Source organism: Colobus angolensis, unplaced genomic scaffold, assembly GCF_000951035.1.
Source record: "Colobus angolensis palliatus isolate OR3802 unplaced genomic scaffold, Cang.pa_1.0 Scaffold13, whole genome shotgun sequence".
NCBI classification, from domain to species: Eukaryota; Metazoa; Chordata; class Mammalia; order Primates; family Cercopithecidae; genus Colobus; species Colobus angolensis.
The window spans coordinates 23,794,663-23,810,265 of NW_012114252.1; the positions used below are offsets into that span (position 1 = coordinate 23,794,663).

At 44.8% G+C, this 15,603-nt stretch overlaps 1 protein-coding gene across 1 annotated transcript in view; it reads left to right on the plus strand.

Moving 5' to 3' along the window:
- Positions 1–15,603, plus strand: part of TMCO3 (transmembrane and coiled-coil domains 3) — a 58,479-nt gene continuing 42,876 nt past the window's right edge. The window contains exons 1-6 of the mRNA XM_011933926.1: positions 1–54; positions 4,226–4,748; positions 7,050–7,229; positions 8,678–8,869; positions 10,479–10,607; positions 12,534–12,626. Coding sequence (XP_011789316.1) covers positions 4,305–4,748; positions 7,050–7,229; positions 8,678–8,869; positions 10,479–10,607; positions 12,534–12,626 — 1,038 coding nt within the window. The 5' untranslated portion in view covers positions 1–54; positions 4,226–4,304. The remainder of the gene's footprint in view (positions 55–4,225; positions 4,749–7,049; positions 7,230–8,677; positions 8,870–10,478; positions 10,608–12,533; positions 12,627–15,603) is intronic.

The following is a 15,603-nucleotide window of genomic DNA, read 5'->3' on the forward strand; positions in this document are numbered from 1 at the left end:
CCGCGGAACGGTGATGCTCGGGCCAGACGGGCGGGCGCGGCCTCCTGCGTCCCGGTGAGCGCCGGGCCCGTCCATCCGGGGCTCCTTCCCGGGGGTCCCCCTTCCTTCCCTCCCTCCCTGGGGCTCCCCTCCCTGGGGCTCCCCTCCCCTCTCCCTCCCCGGGGCTCCCCTTCCTTCCCTCCCTCCCCGGGGCTCCCCTCCCCTCTCTCTTCCCGGGGCTCCCCTTCCTCCCTTCCCAGTGGTCCCTTTCCTTCCTTCTTTCCCTCCCCGGGGCTCCCCCTCCCCTCTCTCTTTCCCCGGGGCTCCCCTTCCTTCCCTCCCTTTCCGGGGCTCCCCTTCTCCTGCAGGTGCTGTCTCCCGGGGTCGGGTGGTCTCTGTGGCCGGGGGTCCCGCTCCTCCAGGCCTTGCCTAGGCGCTCTTCGTTGAGGCCCACGTTCTAACCTGGAATGGGACCTGCGTTCCCGCCCTGGCCGCGCGGGTGGACTCGGGGCCTCCAGGGCCGGCGGCGGAGATGCAGCCCTGTCCTGGCGCCCCTCCGGTGGCTCCTAACGGCTCCTGGTGCTGTCCATGAGGCAGGGTGTGGACGCCTGCGTGGGGAAGCGAGACCGCTGCGCATCGGGTCCTTACTCACTGCCTGTTTTTCTGATTGTTCTGTCTTCCAAATTTATCTTATTTACCGGTTTTTTCAAAAGGAGTGTCTTAATGTTTGGAGTACTTAATGAAATATTTGTGGCTTTTTCTCCTACAGGCTTGACTTAAATATTCTGAAGCTTTTTTGTTGTTGAGACAGAGTTTTGCTGTCGCCCAGGCTGGAGTGCAGGGGCTGGTCCAAGGCTCAAGCAATTCTCCCGCCTTAGCCTCCCCGGGAGCTGGGGCCACAGAGGGCACCACGCCCAGCTAATTATTTCATTTTGAATAGAGATGAGGTCTTGCTGTGTTGCCCAGGCTGGTCTCTAACTCCTGGCCTCAAGCATTCGCCCACCTCAGCCTCCCAGAGCGCTGGGAATACAGATAATTGTGGCATAATACAGCAGTGGCATGAACCACCGCACCCGGACTTAGGTAGAATTTGAAAACCTTTTCATTTTGAGATGGTTGTAGATTCACATGAAGTTGTAAGGAGTAGTACAGAGAAATCCTGCAGAGTGCCTTTACCCTGCAGAGGCATCGTGTAAAACCATAGTATACGCAGGAAGTTTTCTTTGATCACATCCCCTGACCTGTTGAGATCACACCAACTATACACGTACTAGTGAGTGTGAATCTACACCTGTGTGTCTTCTCAATAAAATTGAAATTTTTTTTTCACTTAGCCTTGAGATACATCCGCACTGTTATGTGTATCAATAGCTCAAGATACAGAAATTCTAAGAATTCTTTATTAAAAAAGTAATCCCAGCACTTTGGGAGGCTTAGGCGGGTGGATCACCTGAGATCAGGAGTTTGAGACCAGCCTGGCCAACATGGCGAAACACCGTCCCTATTAAAAATACAAAAATTAGCTGGATGTGGTGGCGGGCACCTGTGTTTCTAGCTACTCGGGAGGCTGAGGCAGGAGAATCGCTTGAACCCGGGAGGCAAAGGTTGCAGTGAGCCGAGATCACGACACTGCACTCGAGCCGTAGTGGCAAGAGCAAAACTCTGTTTCAGACAACAACAACACCAACAAAAACACATTACAGGAATCCAAAGTGTCTTTTTAATAATTAGAACAGCTAAAGATGTTTACTAATTTACTCAAAAAAATGCTACAATTTAGTAGTCCATAGGATTTTGCAGGCAAGTTTGAAGGTAAAATGAAATGAGTTTGAATAAAGGGTGATTTGTATTTTAAGGGTCCATAAATAATTTGTTTCATGTTATGAGTAAGTTTCAGTGGGAAATTTTAATGTAACTACAACTAAAATCCTCAAAGATTTCTCATAAAAATTAATAGTTCCCTTAGAGGGACAACTGATTTTAGGAACCTGATTGAGGAAGGAACCAGAAATGAACATAGAGGGGTCATTCACACATGAGCTGTGTGGAAATTTATTTTTCTGAAGCATAAAATCCGCCAAAGAATCACTTTTTGGGATTTTTTGGGGGAACTGGGAAGTATGAGCTAAGCATCTCAAATTTCTGTCTTGGTTCTGGAAAATACTAAAAGTGCACCTCTGAAGTAGCTGTTGATTTCTTTAGCTCCCTTGGACCAACCGAGAGAAGCTTAGCATTTGAGTGAGTCATTAAAATTACAGCTCAGCTATATGGCTAGGCATGACTATAAATGATTGCCTCATTGTTTGTTTTTAAGGTGGTAAATGTGTGCTTAAGTTGTACACGTGTACTTAAAGTTGTATTGAAACTAACATAAAATTGAGTGATTGGAACAGCACATTATCATTTATTCTACCGTGTTAGGAAGTTACCTGTTCTAGGTAAGCGAATTCTCCGTGGAGCGTGCTTCACCTTTTGGGAGTCAGTCTCCAAGGATGTTTTAAAATTGAACACTTTCTAACCAGAATATAGTCTTTTCTTGGTGACTTTTGCTTGTGATTCTGATCAGTGACGCCTGTTGTCTAACACAGTCCTGCTGAAGTGCAGACAGTCGGAGCCCTCACTGAGTGGTCTGGCCTCCAGGCTTTTTGAGTTCTCCTGTTTGATTTGCATAAGGTTTGTTTCTTTCTGCCATTTCGTGGTTTGGGCAGAATGCTGCCTCTGGAAATGCCTCGTCCTTAGTTTTACTGCAGCTAACCTGCCTTGCCCGGGAAACTGGATTAAACCAATTAGAATTTGGGTTAGCAGTGGAAAGTATAGATACATAGATACACCTTTTTGTAACCTGGTTTCCAGGTCGGGGAAGCTTTGAAATATGTGATGGTAGGAGTTCCTGACTAACAGTCCATTGGATGCTGCTATGAAGAATGGTTAGGTTAATATTTTTTTGTTGTTTGCTTTAAACCGTAAATCTGCGTAAGTGGTAGGTGTTGGTTTTATTGCCTTTCTGGCTACTTGTGACTGGGGAGCTCCTAGAGACCAAATTCCACTGACTCTACGTTTATTACTCCTTCCTTCCACAGTCTCAGCTTCCCGCCTCTAAGCTCGTTCTGCCTTAGTGACCTTTGCTGGCTGCTGTCTCCACCTGCTTTCTAAACAGTGCTCCTGTCTGGGCGCCCTGCCCTGCGCCTGCTCATCACCACCCGGACGCCACAGCTACAGCCACACTGAAACTGTCCTCATTCCCCAAGCAGTAGTGTTCAGAAAGCAGGTTTCTGTCTGTGCTATTCCTTGCCAGAATGAATTAATATGTATTGTTTTAGGTCTTCCTAAAGAAAGAAAGAGAAGGAGACTGAATTGGGATGATAACAGAAAGTTCTAGAGATCTAGGTTTTGTGACATACATATATATATTTATTTATTTAATTCTTGACATCTTGGTAGTACTTGACTGTAGACTGACTTTAGAAATGTGGCAACATTTCAAATGATTTTAGGAAGCCCACAGAGCTAACAGTAGCTCAGAAGATTTCGTTTCTGGAGTGATGTTGAGCGTGATGTCCCCAGGCAGCCCACTGACCTGTGAGGGGAAGTTGATGGTATTGATAACATGCTCTCTCTTTTTTTTTGAGCTGGAGTTTTGCTCTTGTTACCCAAGCTGGAGTACAGTGGCGTGATCTGGACTCACTGCAACCTCTGCCTCCTGGGTTCTAGCGATTCTCTTACCTCAGCCTCCTGAGTAGCTGGGATCACAGGCATGTGCCACCATGCCCATAGTTTTAGTAGAAACAGAATTTCACCATGTTAACCAGGCTGGTCTCAAACTCCTGACCTCAGGTGATCTGCCTGCCTTGGCTTCCCAAAGTGCTGGGATTACAGGCATGAGCCACCATGGCTGGCCAACATGGACTCTCCTAAATAGACTTGTTTTCTGTCTTTTGGACATGGTAGAGTTTGTAGAGATACGAGGCTGTGTTCTTAAAAAAAAAAAAAAAATTACCTTTAATCCTTTCTGTAAAGATGCAACTGACCTTTAATCATCTCAGCCCTTCACAAGGTACCATACAAGGTGCATCAGCATTCAGTATTTGATTTTAATCTCAGTGCGATAAATAGTTTAGATGTTGATATTTATCTAGGAAAAATGGTATTTTCTTCAGAAAGGTGTCAGTTTTCCAAATCTGATTATTTAATACTTTGATCAATAGTAATGAATCATTGTTTATATGTGACAATAACTCTTTTTCAGCTGAAATGTGTATCTGAAATGCAAGCTCAGCGGGGCAGAGACCTGTGGATTGCCGTACCCTGCCCTCCGAACCCGGATCATGAAGGTGTTGGGAAGAAGCTTATTCTGGGTGCTGTTTCCCGTTCTTCCCTGGGCGGTGCAGCCTGTGGAGCACCAGGAGGTGGCGCAGCGTGTGATCAAACTGCACCGCGGGCGAGGGGCGACCGCTACTCAGAGCCGCCAGTGGGTCCGGGACAGCTGCAGGAAGCTCTCAGGGCTTCTCCGCCAGAAGAATGCAGTTCTGAACAAACTGAAAAATGCAATTGGAGCAGTGGAGAAAGACGTGGGCCTGTCAGATGAAGAGAAGCTGTTTCAGGTGCACACATTTGAAATTTTCCAGAAAGAGTTGAATGAAAGTGAAAATTCCGTTTTCCAGGCCATCTATGGACTGCAGAGAGCCCTGCAGGGGGATTACAAAGATGTCGTGAACATGAAGGAGAGCAGTCGGCAGCGCCTGGAGGCCCTGAGAGAGGCTGCAATAAAGGTCAGTCCTAGAGAGGGAGAGGGAGGGAGGGAAGGAGGGAGGGAGAGAGAGAGAGAGGTGAAGGTGAAGAGAGAGGGCGAGTGCGTGCCCACATCTGCGTCCTAGAGAGAACCCACCTGGAGCTGTGGGAGCAGACAGGAAGGGAAGGTGTGAATGCGGCTGATGTCTCTCAGGTGTTGTCTTTCGTAGGAAATCACATCTAGAAAAATCTCTCATGTGAGGGAGAATCTTTTCCTTTTGCATAATACTGTAGTTTTTACTTCTAGAAGGAGCCACTCATACTTTTCTCTATGGAGAAATCCCCTGGTAATTCAAAAAGTTACTCAAGTTGTACTAGTAAACTGATGCAGAAATAAATATAACTGAAATCAGCATTTTGCTGAGTTTCTGACAGGAGTTCCTTTTAGTGTGAAGTTTGACTTTTCTTCAGTGTCATATATCGAAGATAAAAATATTAAAATTAGTTTTAAACTAATATATGCATTTAAATTAAGGACTTTGACCAAGGATGCTTTTAAAATGATGAGAAGTTTCTGAACTTATTGCATCAGATGTTGTATTACCTATTTACGTTTTTTAAAGCCATCATTTCTTGAATGCCTCTTCTATGGCAAGCATCATGCCAGGCCCTTTCAATGTGTAAAGTATTGTGTCATCTTCATAGAAAAAGCTGTGGTATTATTACACAGCATCAACATGAGAGAAAATACAGACATTAAACTTTTTTTACCAAAATATATTTTGGAGGAGAGAAATATCATCAGGCAAATGGATAAATTAAGGTTTTCAATAATACTGATTCATTCGTCTTCCCTGTGTGATATGTGCATGAGCTGCTGTGACCCTGTGTACAGTGGAGACGTGAAGATACATTGGTAGGGTCCGGATGTGTGGTGGTTTTATTATAGAGAAAAACATGAGTTTGAGTAACATTGGCTTCCAGTATGCACAGTTTATAACATATCAACAGTATTTTAACATATGCTAGTTATTGTTTCCTGTGCCGAGATTCTCCAGGTGCTGGTAAACCAGCTATACTAGCCCTCCAGTCGCGTGCTCGACCTGTAGCTATGTGATAGACCTGCAGCTACGTGTCAGGTCTGCAGTTGTGTGTCAGTCAAACCTGCAGCTCTGTGATAGGCCCCCAGCTGTGTGCTACACCTATAGCTGTGTGTCAGGTCTGCTAGACCTGCAGCTGTGCATCAAACCTGCAGCTGTGTGAGACCAGCTGTGTGTTAGGCATGCAGCTCTGTGAGACCAGCTGTATGCAAGACCTGCAGCTGTGTGTGAGACCTACAGCTGTGTGGGAGACCTGCAGCTGAGTGAGACCAGCTATGTGAGACTTGCAGCTATGTGAGACCAGCTGTACGTGAGACGTGCAGCTGTGTGTGAGACCTGCAGCCGTGTGAGACCAGCTGTGTGCGAGACCTGCAGCTGTATGAGACCCGCACCTGTGTGAGACCTCAGCTGTCCAAGACCTGCAGCTCTGTGTTACACTTGCAGCTGTGGGACACTCGCAGCTATGTGTGAGACCTGCTGTATGAGACCTCAGCTGTGTGAGACCTCAGCTATGTAAGACCTGCAGCTGTGTGTGAGACCTCAGCTGTGTGTGAGACCTCAGCTGTGTGAGACCTGCAGCTCTTTGTCAGTGGCATCAGATGATGTCTCGTGACTACTTAGTAATTGAGGCAATGATGTTCTTCTAGACTCTGGTCCTCTCTGCTCTGGCCTATGTCCCATCCCTTTAGCTAAGAATAAATGTTTAAAAGTAAGATTATTGATAAAATATAGTTGTGTAAAATACATTACTAAATTCTATTGCCAGCATCACCCATCAGTTCTTCACATGATTAATGCTGTTGGTTTCTACATGTGTTTTGGAACAGTTTTCCCTTGTAACTTGAATTTGTGCATTGAATTTAGGTGGTAGTTCCACATTCAGGTCTCACATCTGGTTTCAAAGTACTGCTGCACTCACACACGATAGGCCTAGAGCACAGTCACTATTGAGTGAATGAGTTTTGTGTCAATGGATGACCTACAGATACTACATTTACTTTTGTGTAACAAATGTTTCTTACATATATTCATGTACATACACAAAAAACTTTCCCTAAACATTTGGCTAAGCTCAGTTACGTTTGAATAACTAGGACACGTGACTTCCCTAGCTGACCAGAGTTAAGTTATTGACATATGAACAGGGACATTTGACAAAGAAAGCAGGAGGACTGGTTAAGAAAGTCATGTCATAGCTTATTTCTTAATATATCTCACTCTTCTTTTCTTGCAAATGAATAGGAAGAAACAGAATATATGGAACTTCTGGCAGCAGAAAAACATCAAGTTGAAGCCCTTAAAAATATGCAACATCAAAACCAAAGTTTATCCATGCTCGACGAGATTCTTGAAGATGTAAGAAAGGCAGCAGATCGTCTGGAGGAAGAGATAGAGGAGCATGCTTTTGACGACAACAAATCAGTAAGCGTTCCAGAACAGCTGCTGCTTCACCCCTGAGCCGCTCGCTGATGGGAAAACGTGTTGTTGAAATTGTTCACATGTATGTTTTTAGTGTAGATTGAAAATGAAGACAAACTAAGACGCTTCTCTGTCATAGAGAAAATAATTTGGTCTTGTAGAAGTCAGCTAATTATCCTTTACTTCAACACTGACAGTCAGTTCCCCTCCTCAGCAGCTTGTCTGCATTTTCCAGAGGCCAGATGGATTGGGACATTGGGACTCTGGTCTCAGGACAGCCTGGACAGTTGGGTTTTAATGCTGTTCTACTGGGACGTTACCAGAAATGGGTCCCAATCCAGACCCCAAGAGAGAGTTCTTGGATCAGGGCGAGTCCATAGAGTAAAGTGAAATCAAGTTTATTAAGAAAGTAAAGAAACAAACAAAAAAAAGGCCACTCCATAGGCAGAGCAGCCCTGAGGGCTATTTTTATGATTATTTATTGATTACATGCTAAGCAAGGGGTTGGTTATTCATGAATTTTCTGGGAAAGGGGTGGCATTTCCTAGAATGGAGGGTTCCTCCTGTTTTAGACCACATAGGGTAACTTCCAGATGTTGCCATGGCATTTGGAAGCTGTCATGGCACTGGTGGGAGTGCCATTTCACATGCTAATGGATTCTAATTATGTACAGTGAGCAGTGAGGACAGCCAGAGGTCACTTTCTCTGCCTTCTTGGTTTTGGTGGGTTTTGGCTGGCTTCTTTACTGCATCCTGGTTTGTCAGCAGAGTCTTTGTGGCCTGTATTTGTGATACCGATCTTGCCAACCTCCTGTCTCATCCTGTGACTGAGAATGCCTGTCCCTGAAATGCAGCCCAGTAGGTTTCATCCTCATTTTGCCCTGCTCATGTTCAAGATGGAGTTGCTCTGGTTTGAACACCTGTAACAGGGGAACAGTAAGCTGTTTCTTACAGTAAACTGTTTCTTACAGAAAATGATCTTCATCTCTGAAGCAGTAATTCAGGCTGCTCTTTTGTTGTAGCATGTTTAAGATTCTAAGAAAAAAAGTGGGACTGATGGTGAAAATTGACTGTGGGTCTTGATGAGGACTCATGAAAGGGTTGGGTAGTAAAAACAAATCAGAAAAAGATTAGAGAAGAAACCGGAGAGAATAAAAATAGAGTAGAAGAAACAAGATGTTTTAAAAATCTACTAATTATGGAATTAGAGGAGATCTCATAAGTATTTTAAGGGCTATGAATTTCTTGAAAGAATGGTAAACTAGATCTTGGAAAGTAGCAGAAATCCTAAACTTATCCATTCTTAAATTACTTCTTTAATTGAAAAGTCATAATTCACTGCTGATGAACATTGATTGATACATTTTTAACATTCTTCTGTTTAGCATTCATTCTCTAAAAATTGAAAGCATTTAATGGATTTTAATTGCATAATATTATTATTCTTGCAGGTCAAGGGGGTCAATTTTGAGGCAGTTCTGAGGGTGGAGGAAGAAGAGGCCAATTCTAAGCAAAATATAACAAAACGAGAAGTGGAAGACGACTTGGGCCTTAGCATGCTGATTGACTCCCAGAACAACCAGTATATTTTGACCAAGCCCAGAGACTCAACCATCCCACGTGCGGATCACCACTTTATAAAGGTAGTGAGTCATGGCGGGATGCCTACCTTTCCCTACTTCCTGGTTCATGGTGTCAGTATGACCAAGCTTTATCCTCCGAACATGATACTGGGGTGCACAGCCTTCCATCTAACAGATTTTACTAGAATTCCCTACATTTTCTGTGATTTGAGGCATTGTCCCTTAATTTCTAATTTTTTTTCTAAAGGAATAAGATACTTTAATACTTAAAATGAAAGTTAATTTTGTCTTGGAGAATTTGGAAGACTTTGAAATTAGGAGTTACTGTAATGGGATTAAAACTTTAGTCATCTAAAAACCATTTTCACTAAAATTAAAAATCCTTAAAAGGCAGAGAGGTCTTGGCTAAGGAGTCGTATGTGGCTTCATGTAACCCTGGGGTGCAGAGCATGAGAACCCATTCAGCAGTGCCTGGCCTTCCAGATGGAACTGGATTCAGACCTGTTTCGTCCCAGGAACTCAGTCTAGACAAAGGCTATGCAGGGAAGTACTTGAAGCTGAGAGCATTGTGGTTCGAGTGGTCACTCAGGAGGGAGTGGCTTGGCCGTGACAGGTGCAGCCCCTCAGGGAAGCTTGGCAAGACCTGGTACACGGTCAGGTCTCCAGCAGAGACTGGAGGTTTGTATAGGAGCCGAAACCAAGCCAGAGAATCTGAGCTCAAAGATGGTGCTGTTTCAGGCGAGAGGAAGAGGACCAGCCAGAGAGAGATGTGGTCACGATGGAGTGGGTCCCGCGAGGAGTGGGGCTGCCGAGTGATGCCGTCAGGGCCCTCCAAGAAGGGGCGGAGATCTCTGTAAGGCTATTATTTCTCCCTTTGTAATGAATAGGCAATTTCTAGGGAGAGGTTTTGAGACTGTAAGTATCCTGCTCCTTGCTGACCTTCAGGGCTGCAGGCGCAGCAGTGCCAGCACCAACTAAAGATCCTGCCTGCACCCGTCATGGCGAAGCCATGTGAATTACAATTTGGATACCAGCACTGAGAGTTTCCCAGATTAGAAAACTCAGTGGAATTCTAGGACTCAGAATTCTTAGAACACTCTTAAGGGGCTTAAGCAAAACAAAAAGTTTGCTAGACAGTCAGCCCTCTGTGTCCACGTGCTCTGCATCCTCAGTTCAATCAACCGTGGATGAAAATATTCAGAAAAAAGACCGAAGAATAACAATACAATAAAAAATACAAACAAAATATGACAACAATTTCCATTGTGTAGGCATCATGAGTAATCTAGAGGTGCTTTAAAGTATACAGGAGGATGTGCTGGGTTACATGCACATACCATCCCGTTTGGAATCAGAGACTTGAGCATCTGAGGATCCTGGTACGGGGGCTGGGGAGGATCCTGGAACCACTGTCCCAAGGATACTAAGGGGTGACTGTAATCTTTAGGCCATGAAAAACTCACTCCTTCTATTCCCAGAATACACTCTTCATGTTTTCAGCTTCTCTGGAACCCTCAGCATGAGGAAAATCGGTGGTCTTTGTCTTCGCCCTTCATTCCCATCAGATGAAATCAGGGAACTACGTCCTGTTCTGCGTCTCAGCCAGCCAGCCCTCTTCTTATCATGTTATCTTACACTTGCGTTTCTTATTTATTTGATTCTTCTTCAGGACATTGTTACCATAGGAATGCTCTCCTTGCCTTGTGGCTGGCTATGTACAGCCATAGGATTGCCTACAATGTTTGGTTATATTATTTGTGGTGTACTTCTAGGACCTTCAGGACTGAATAGTATTAAGGTAAGAACAAAATTTGGTTGTTTTGGTATCTGTTTAACAGAACATAAAAATAATTCCTGAAGACTAAAAAGTGTTGAATGTGATTAATGAAGATACCAGCTTCATATAAACCATTTCAAAGAAGATGTTCTTTCAGGTGCCATAGGAAGTCTCTGGACCCTCAGGAAGTCACTGTGCCTGTTACTGAAGGGACGGTGTTACTGGAGACAACAACCCTGCTCGTTTCTGTTAGTTTTAAGGAGTCCATTTCCAGTAACATGCTGGGCCAGGTTGTTCAGACCGCCCTTCACGTGCTAAATACAGCCAAAGTGCTGCATTCACTGTATTTTTTTTTTTTTTTTTTTTTTTGAGACAGAGTCTCTCACTGTCACCTGGGCTGGAATGCAGTGATACAATCTTGGCTCACTGCAACCTCTACCTCCCGGGTTCATGTGATTCTCCTGCCTCAGCCTCCTGAGTAGCTGGGATTACAGGTGCACACCACCACACCTGGCTAATTTTTTGTATTTTTAGTAGAGACGGGGTTTCACTATGTCAGTCTTGAACTCCTGACCTCGTAATCTGCCCGCCTCGGCCTCCCAAGGTGCTGAGATTACAGGTGTGAGCCCATTGCCCATGCCCGGCCCTTTAACTATCTTTAAGCATCTCACAACACATGGGAAAGTTGATGAGCCCCAGTCGAGGCAGCGGGCAGTGGGGCTATTTGCTAGGCCCCGTCACGCTGATGGCACTTCTGACAGGGAGGAAAGGTTCCTGAGCTTCCAGCTCTCTCCCCGCAACACTCACAGTGCGAGCAGCGTGGAGAGCGGGTGCCCGAGTGGGTGCTGTGAGTCCCACCGTAGGGAGGCGTGTCAAGGGGTGGAACGGGGAGGAGTGCAGCCTGCTCCCTCCAAGCCTTTTTCCCCTCTGCTGCTGGTGGAGCCTGGGACCAGGCCCAGGAGCCCCAGGGCTTTCTCCAGACTGCAGGGCGGCAGGAGAGGTCTGAGGAGCTCCAGCCCCGGCTGGTGAAGAGGAGCGCGCCCAGCACCCTGGGCCTGGGGAGCAGCTGGCTGGCAGGGGAGCCGCAAGCCCACATGTGGGGGCTCCCAGGACAGGGCTCGCTTTGGCAGAATGGCCTCTGGGAAGAACGGCTGTTTCAATTTGGTTTTTGGAGTAGGTCTTTTTCACGTGATTGAAGTATGAAACACTGGAGGTGAAAAATCACTTCCTGCCCTTTCCAAAGAAAAGCAAATACAAATTTCTTTCCTTCTTTTTCTTAATAGCAAAGGTGCTCATAAACCAAGAAATAAGTTGAAATAGCTGAGTAATATATACAGCTGGATGCTGTAAAAATTATAATTCTTTTTTTTTTTTTGAGACAGAGTCTCGCTCTGTCGTCCAGGCTGGAGTGCAGTGGCCGGATCTCAGCTCACTGCAAGCGCCGCCTCCTGGGTTCCCGCCATTCTCCTGCCTCAGCCTCCCAAGTAGCTGGGACTGCAGGCGCCTGCCACCTCGCCCGGCTAGTTTTTTTGTATTTTTTAGTAGAGATGGGGTTTCGCTGTATTCGCCAGGATGGTCTCGATCTCCTGACCTTGTGATCTGCCCGTCTCGGCCTTCCAAAGTGCTAGGATTACAGGCTTGAGCCACCGCGCCCGGCCAAAAATTATATAATTCTTAATAAATCAGTTAAACCATGGAAAATAATGTAATTATAAATAGACCAAGATAAAAATCAGAGCACATATTAGCCAAAAGGGAGAAGTGGTTAATGGAAGAAGTATACTGTGTGATTACTGTGTGATTACTGTGTGTGTGTGTGTGTGTGTGTATGTGTGTGTGTTTTGGATACTTCCACCAGGCATACTAGGACATGATTGTTTAGTTAAGTATACTTAATATGTTAAACCTGTAAAATTATATCGTTTGATTTTTTTGTGTGTTTTTCAGTCTATTGTGCAAGTGGAGACATTGGGAGAATTTGGGGTGTTTTTTACTCTTTTTCTTGTTGGCCTAGAATTTTCTCCAGAAAAGCTAAGAAAGGTAAGGACCTCATCAATCTGTTACTGCCTCTAAGGGACTTCACATCATGTGGTTTTGGTTCATACACTTTTAACACTTGTTGATGAATTCACTATCAAATTAAATGTTTTTAGAATAGAATATGATATTTCAGTTTGATGTTATTTTTGAAACAACTTCAGAAGGATAAAGAACATCAGGTTTGAAAGCATAGAAATTCAATGAAGAATTGGAATTAGGCTTCTCATGCCTAACTTCAGGAGGATCTGGAAAGTAATATGTGTGAACTTTAACAGATGGGTCCCTCCCAGAAGGTGGCAAGACTGTTAGAGGGTCAGATGTCATAGAGGTTGCATATTCAGTGTGTTACCCTAGAAGAAACTTTGTAAGTTGGAAGTGAGTTAATTAAAAAGCACTGTTTTTCCACAGACAGGCACAGAAGAGGAAAGTAGCTGGTGAAAGGCTAGGGTGGGGAGAAGGAAAATGAACACTATTGGTAACAGAAACAACCCTGTGAATTAAGATCAGATACCATTTTGCCTGTGCTGCTAGCTGGAAAACTAATATCAACTTAGCAAAAGTTTTTAAGCGAATATGAAATGTAATAGGCATTCTTGAACCAGAGTCATGAGAATCACAGCTGTACACCCTCTTCGTTTTTTTTGGTTTTTTTTCCACGAAGACTTGGTCATTTTAAACAAAGTGACTTAATTTACAGTGTCTGGTTGGCCTAATCACTCAGCCCTCTCGTGTTGTATTCTTTCTTTTTTTCATTTTAATTTTCTTTATTTCCATAGGTTTTTTGGGAACAGGTGGTGTTTGGTTCCATGAATACGTTCTCTAGTGGTGATCTGTGAGATTCTGGTGCCCCCATCACCAGAGCAGTGTGCACTGCACCCAGTGTGTAGTCTTTTATCCCTCACCACCCCCACCCTTTCCCCCAGTCCCCGAAGTCCACTGTGTCGTTCTTACGCGTGTGTGTCCTCGTGGCTTAGCTCCCACTTAGGAGTGAGATCACAGGATGTTTGATTTTTTCATTCCTGAGTTACTGCACTTAGAATAACGGTCTCCAGGTCCATCCAGGTTGCTGCAAATACCCCTATTTTGTTCCTTTTTATGGCTGAGTAGTATTCCATGGTATATATAATACCACATTTTTTATTGCTGGGCATTTGGGCTGGTTCCATGTTTTTGCAATTGCAAATTGTGCTGCTCTAAACGTGTGTGTGCAAGTATCTTCTTCACATAATGACTTCTTTTCCCCTAGAAGTGGGATTGCTGGATCAAATGGTACATCTACTTTTAGTTCTCTGAGGACCCTCCACGCTGTTTGCCTTGGTGGTTGTACTAGTTTACATTCCGACCAGCAGAGCAGAAGTGTTCCCCTTTCACCACATCCCTGCCAACACCGCTTCTTTTTGTTTTTGGTTATGGCCATTCTTGGAGGAGTAAGATGGTATCGCATGGTAGTTTTGATTTGCATTTCACTGATCATTAGTGATGTTCAGCATTTTTTATGTTTGTTGGCCATTCGTTTATCTTCTTTAGAGAATTGTCTATTCATGTTCTTAGCCCACTTTTGGATGGGATTGTTTCTTTTTTTCTTGCTGACTTTTTTGAGTTCTTTATCAATTCTGGATATTAGTCCTTTGTTGGATGTATAGATTGTGGAGATTTTCTCCAGCTCTTTGGATTTATACACTCTTTTTGGAGAGCTGTCTAGCAGTTTGACCTAAGAGCCTTAAGATGTGCGTATGCGCCTAGTAGTTCTTCTAGGTCTCTCTCCAAAGGAAAGAATCAAACGTAGGTTTTTTTAAACTTTAGCCACCGGCCAGGCGCGGTGGCTCAACCCTGTAATCCCAGCACTTTGGGAGGCCGAGACGGGTGGATCACGAGGTCAGGAGATTGAGACCATCCTGGCTAACCCGGTGAAACCCCGTCTCTACTAAAAAATACAAAAAACTAGCCGGGCGAGGTGGTGGGCGCCTGTAGTCCCAGCTACTCGGGAGGTTGAGGCAGGAGAATGGCGTAAACCCGGGAGGCGGAGCTTGCAGTGAGCTGAGATCCGGCCACTGCACTCCAGCCCGGGTGACAGAGCGAGACTCCGTCTCAAAAAAAAAAAAAAAAAAAAACTTTAGCCACAAAAGGTTTCACCTCCTCATTGTAAATCTTTAAGAAACAGTGGAACTAGTCCCGAGTGTCTAACGGCCAGTTGAACTGTGGCATGACTGCTGATGGAGTGTTAGGTAGTCACTGCAAAGTCACAAGAGCATCAGCAGCAAAGCAAAATATCGGTTAGAATGCTAAACTCGGGGGAAAACAGGAGCACGTAATATGACCGCAGCAATGTAAAAGAAGCACCAGTACATGGGGGAAAATGGGAAATGAATGTGCCGGGTAACCATGGTGACTTCTGGTTTCTTCTCCATATTTTCCAAATTTTCTGTAATAAACTGTCAATACTTTGTCATTATAAGGAAAAATAAACTTTATTTTTAAAGTCTTGTGTTTACTTTCAGAAGTTCACTCTGATCTCACTGGCATGTTTTTCTTTATACTCTCGTCCCATTTGCTTCCTCAGTTCCTCCTCTTACCTAGAACTTTTTGTTTTCTTTACCCTTCTGTTTTTCCACTAAAAGCTCTGTTTGTCCATCTTCTCATTGCTCTCCCTTTCCTGTGAACACTCCTGAAGACACGCAGCCTCGTAAGGCGTTCTGAATTAACTTTAGGGTGTTCTCCAGGTACTTGGCATCTTTTTATATTTCTTGTAAATTGTTAATTTCTAAGCTCAGTGATTAAAGAGAAGTCACCACTCTCCTGGGTCCTAAGGAAAAGCGGTGCCATCCTTGCCATTAACCCTGTGGAGGGAGTGTTATGGGAGGGAGGATGAGGGGGTGTGGGCCGCGTGGCTGCCCTGCCTGTGGAGGGAGTGTGTTATGGGGGGAAGGGTGAGGGGGCGTGGGCTGCGTGGCTGCCCTGCCTGTGGAGGGAGTGTGTT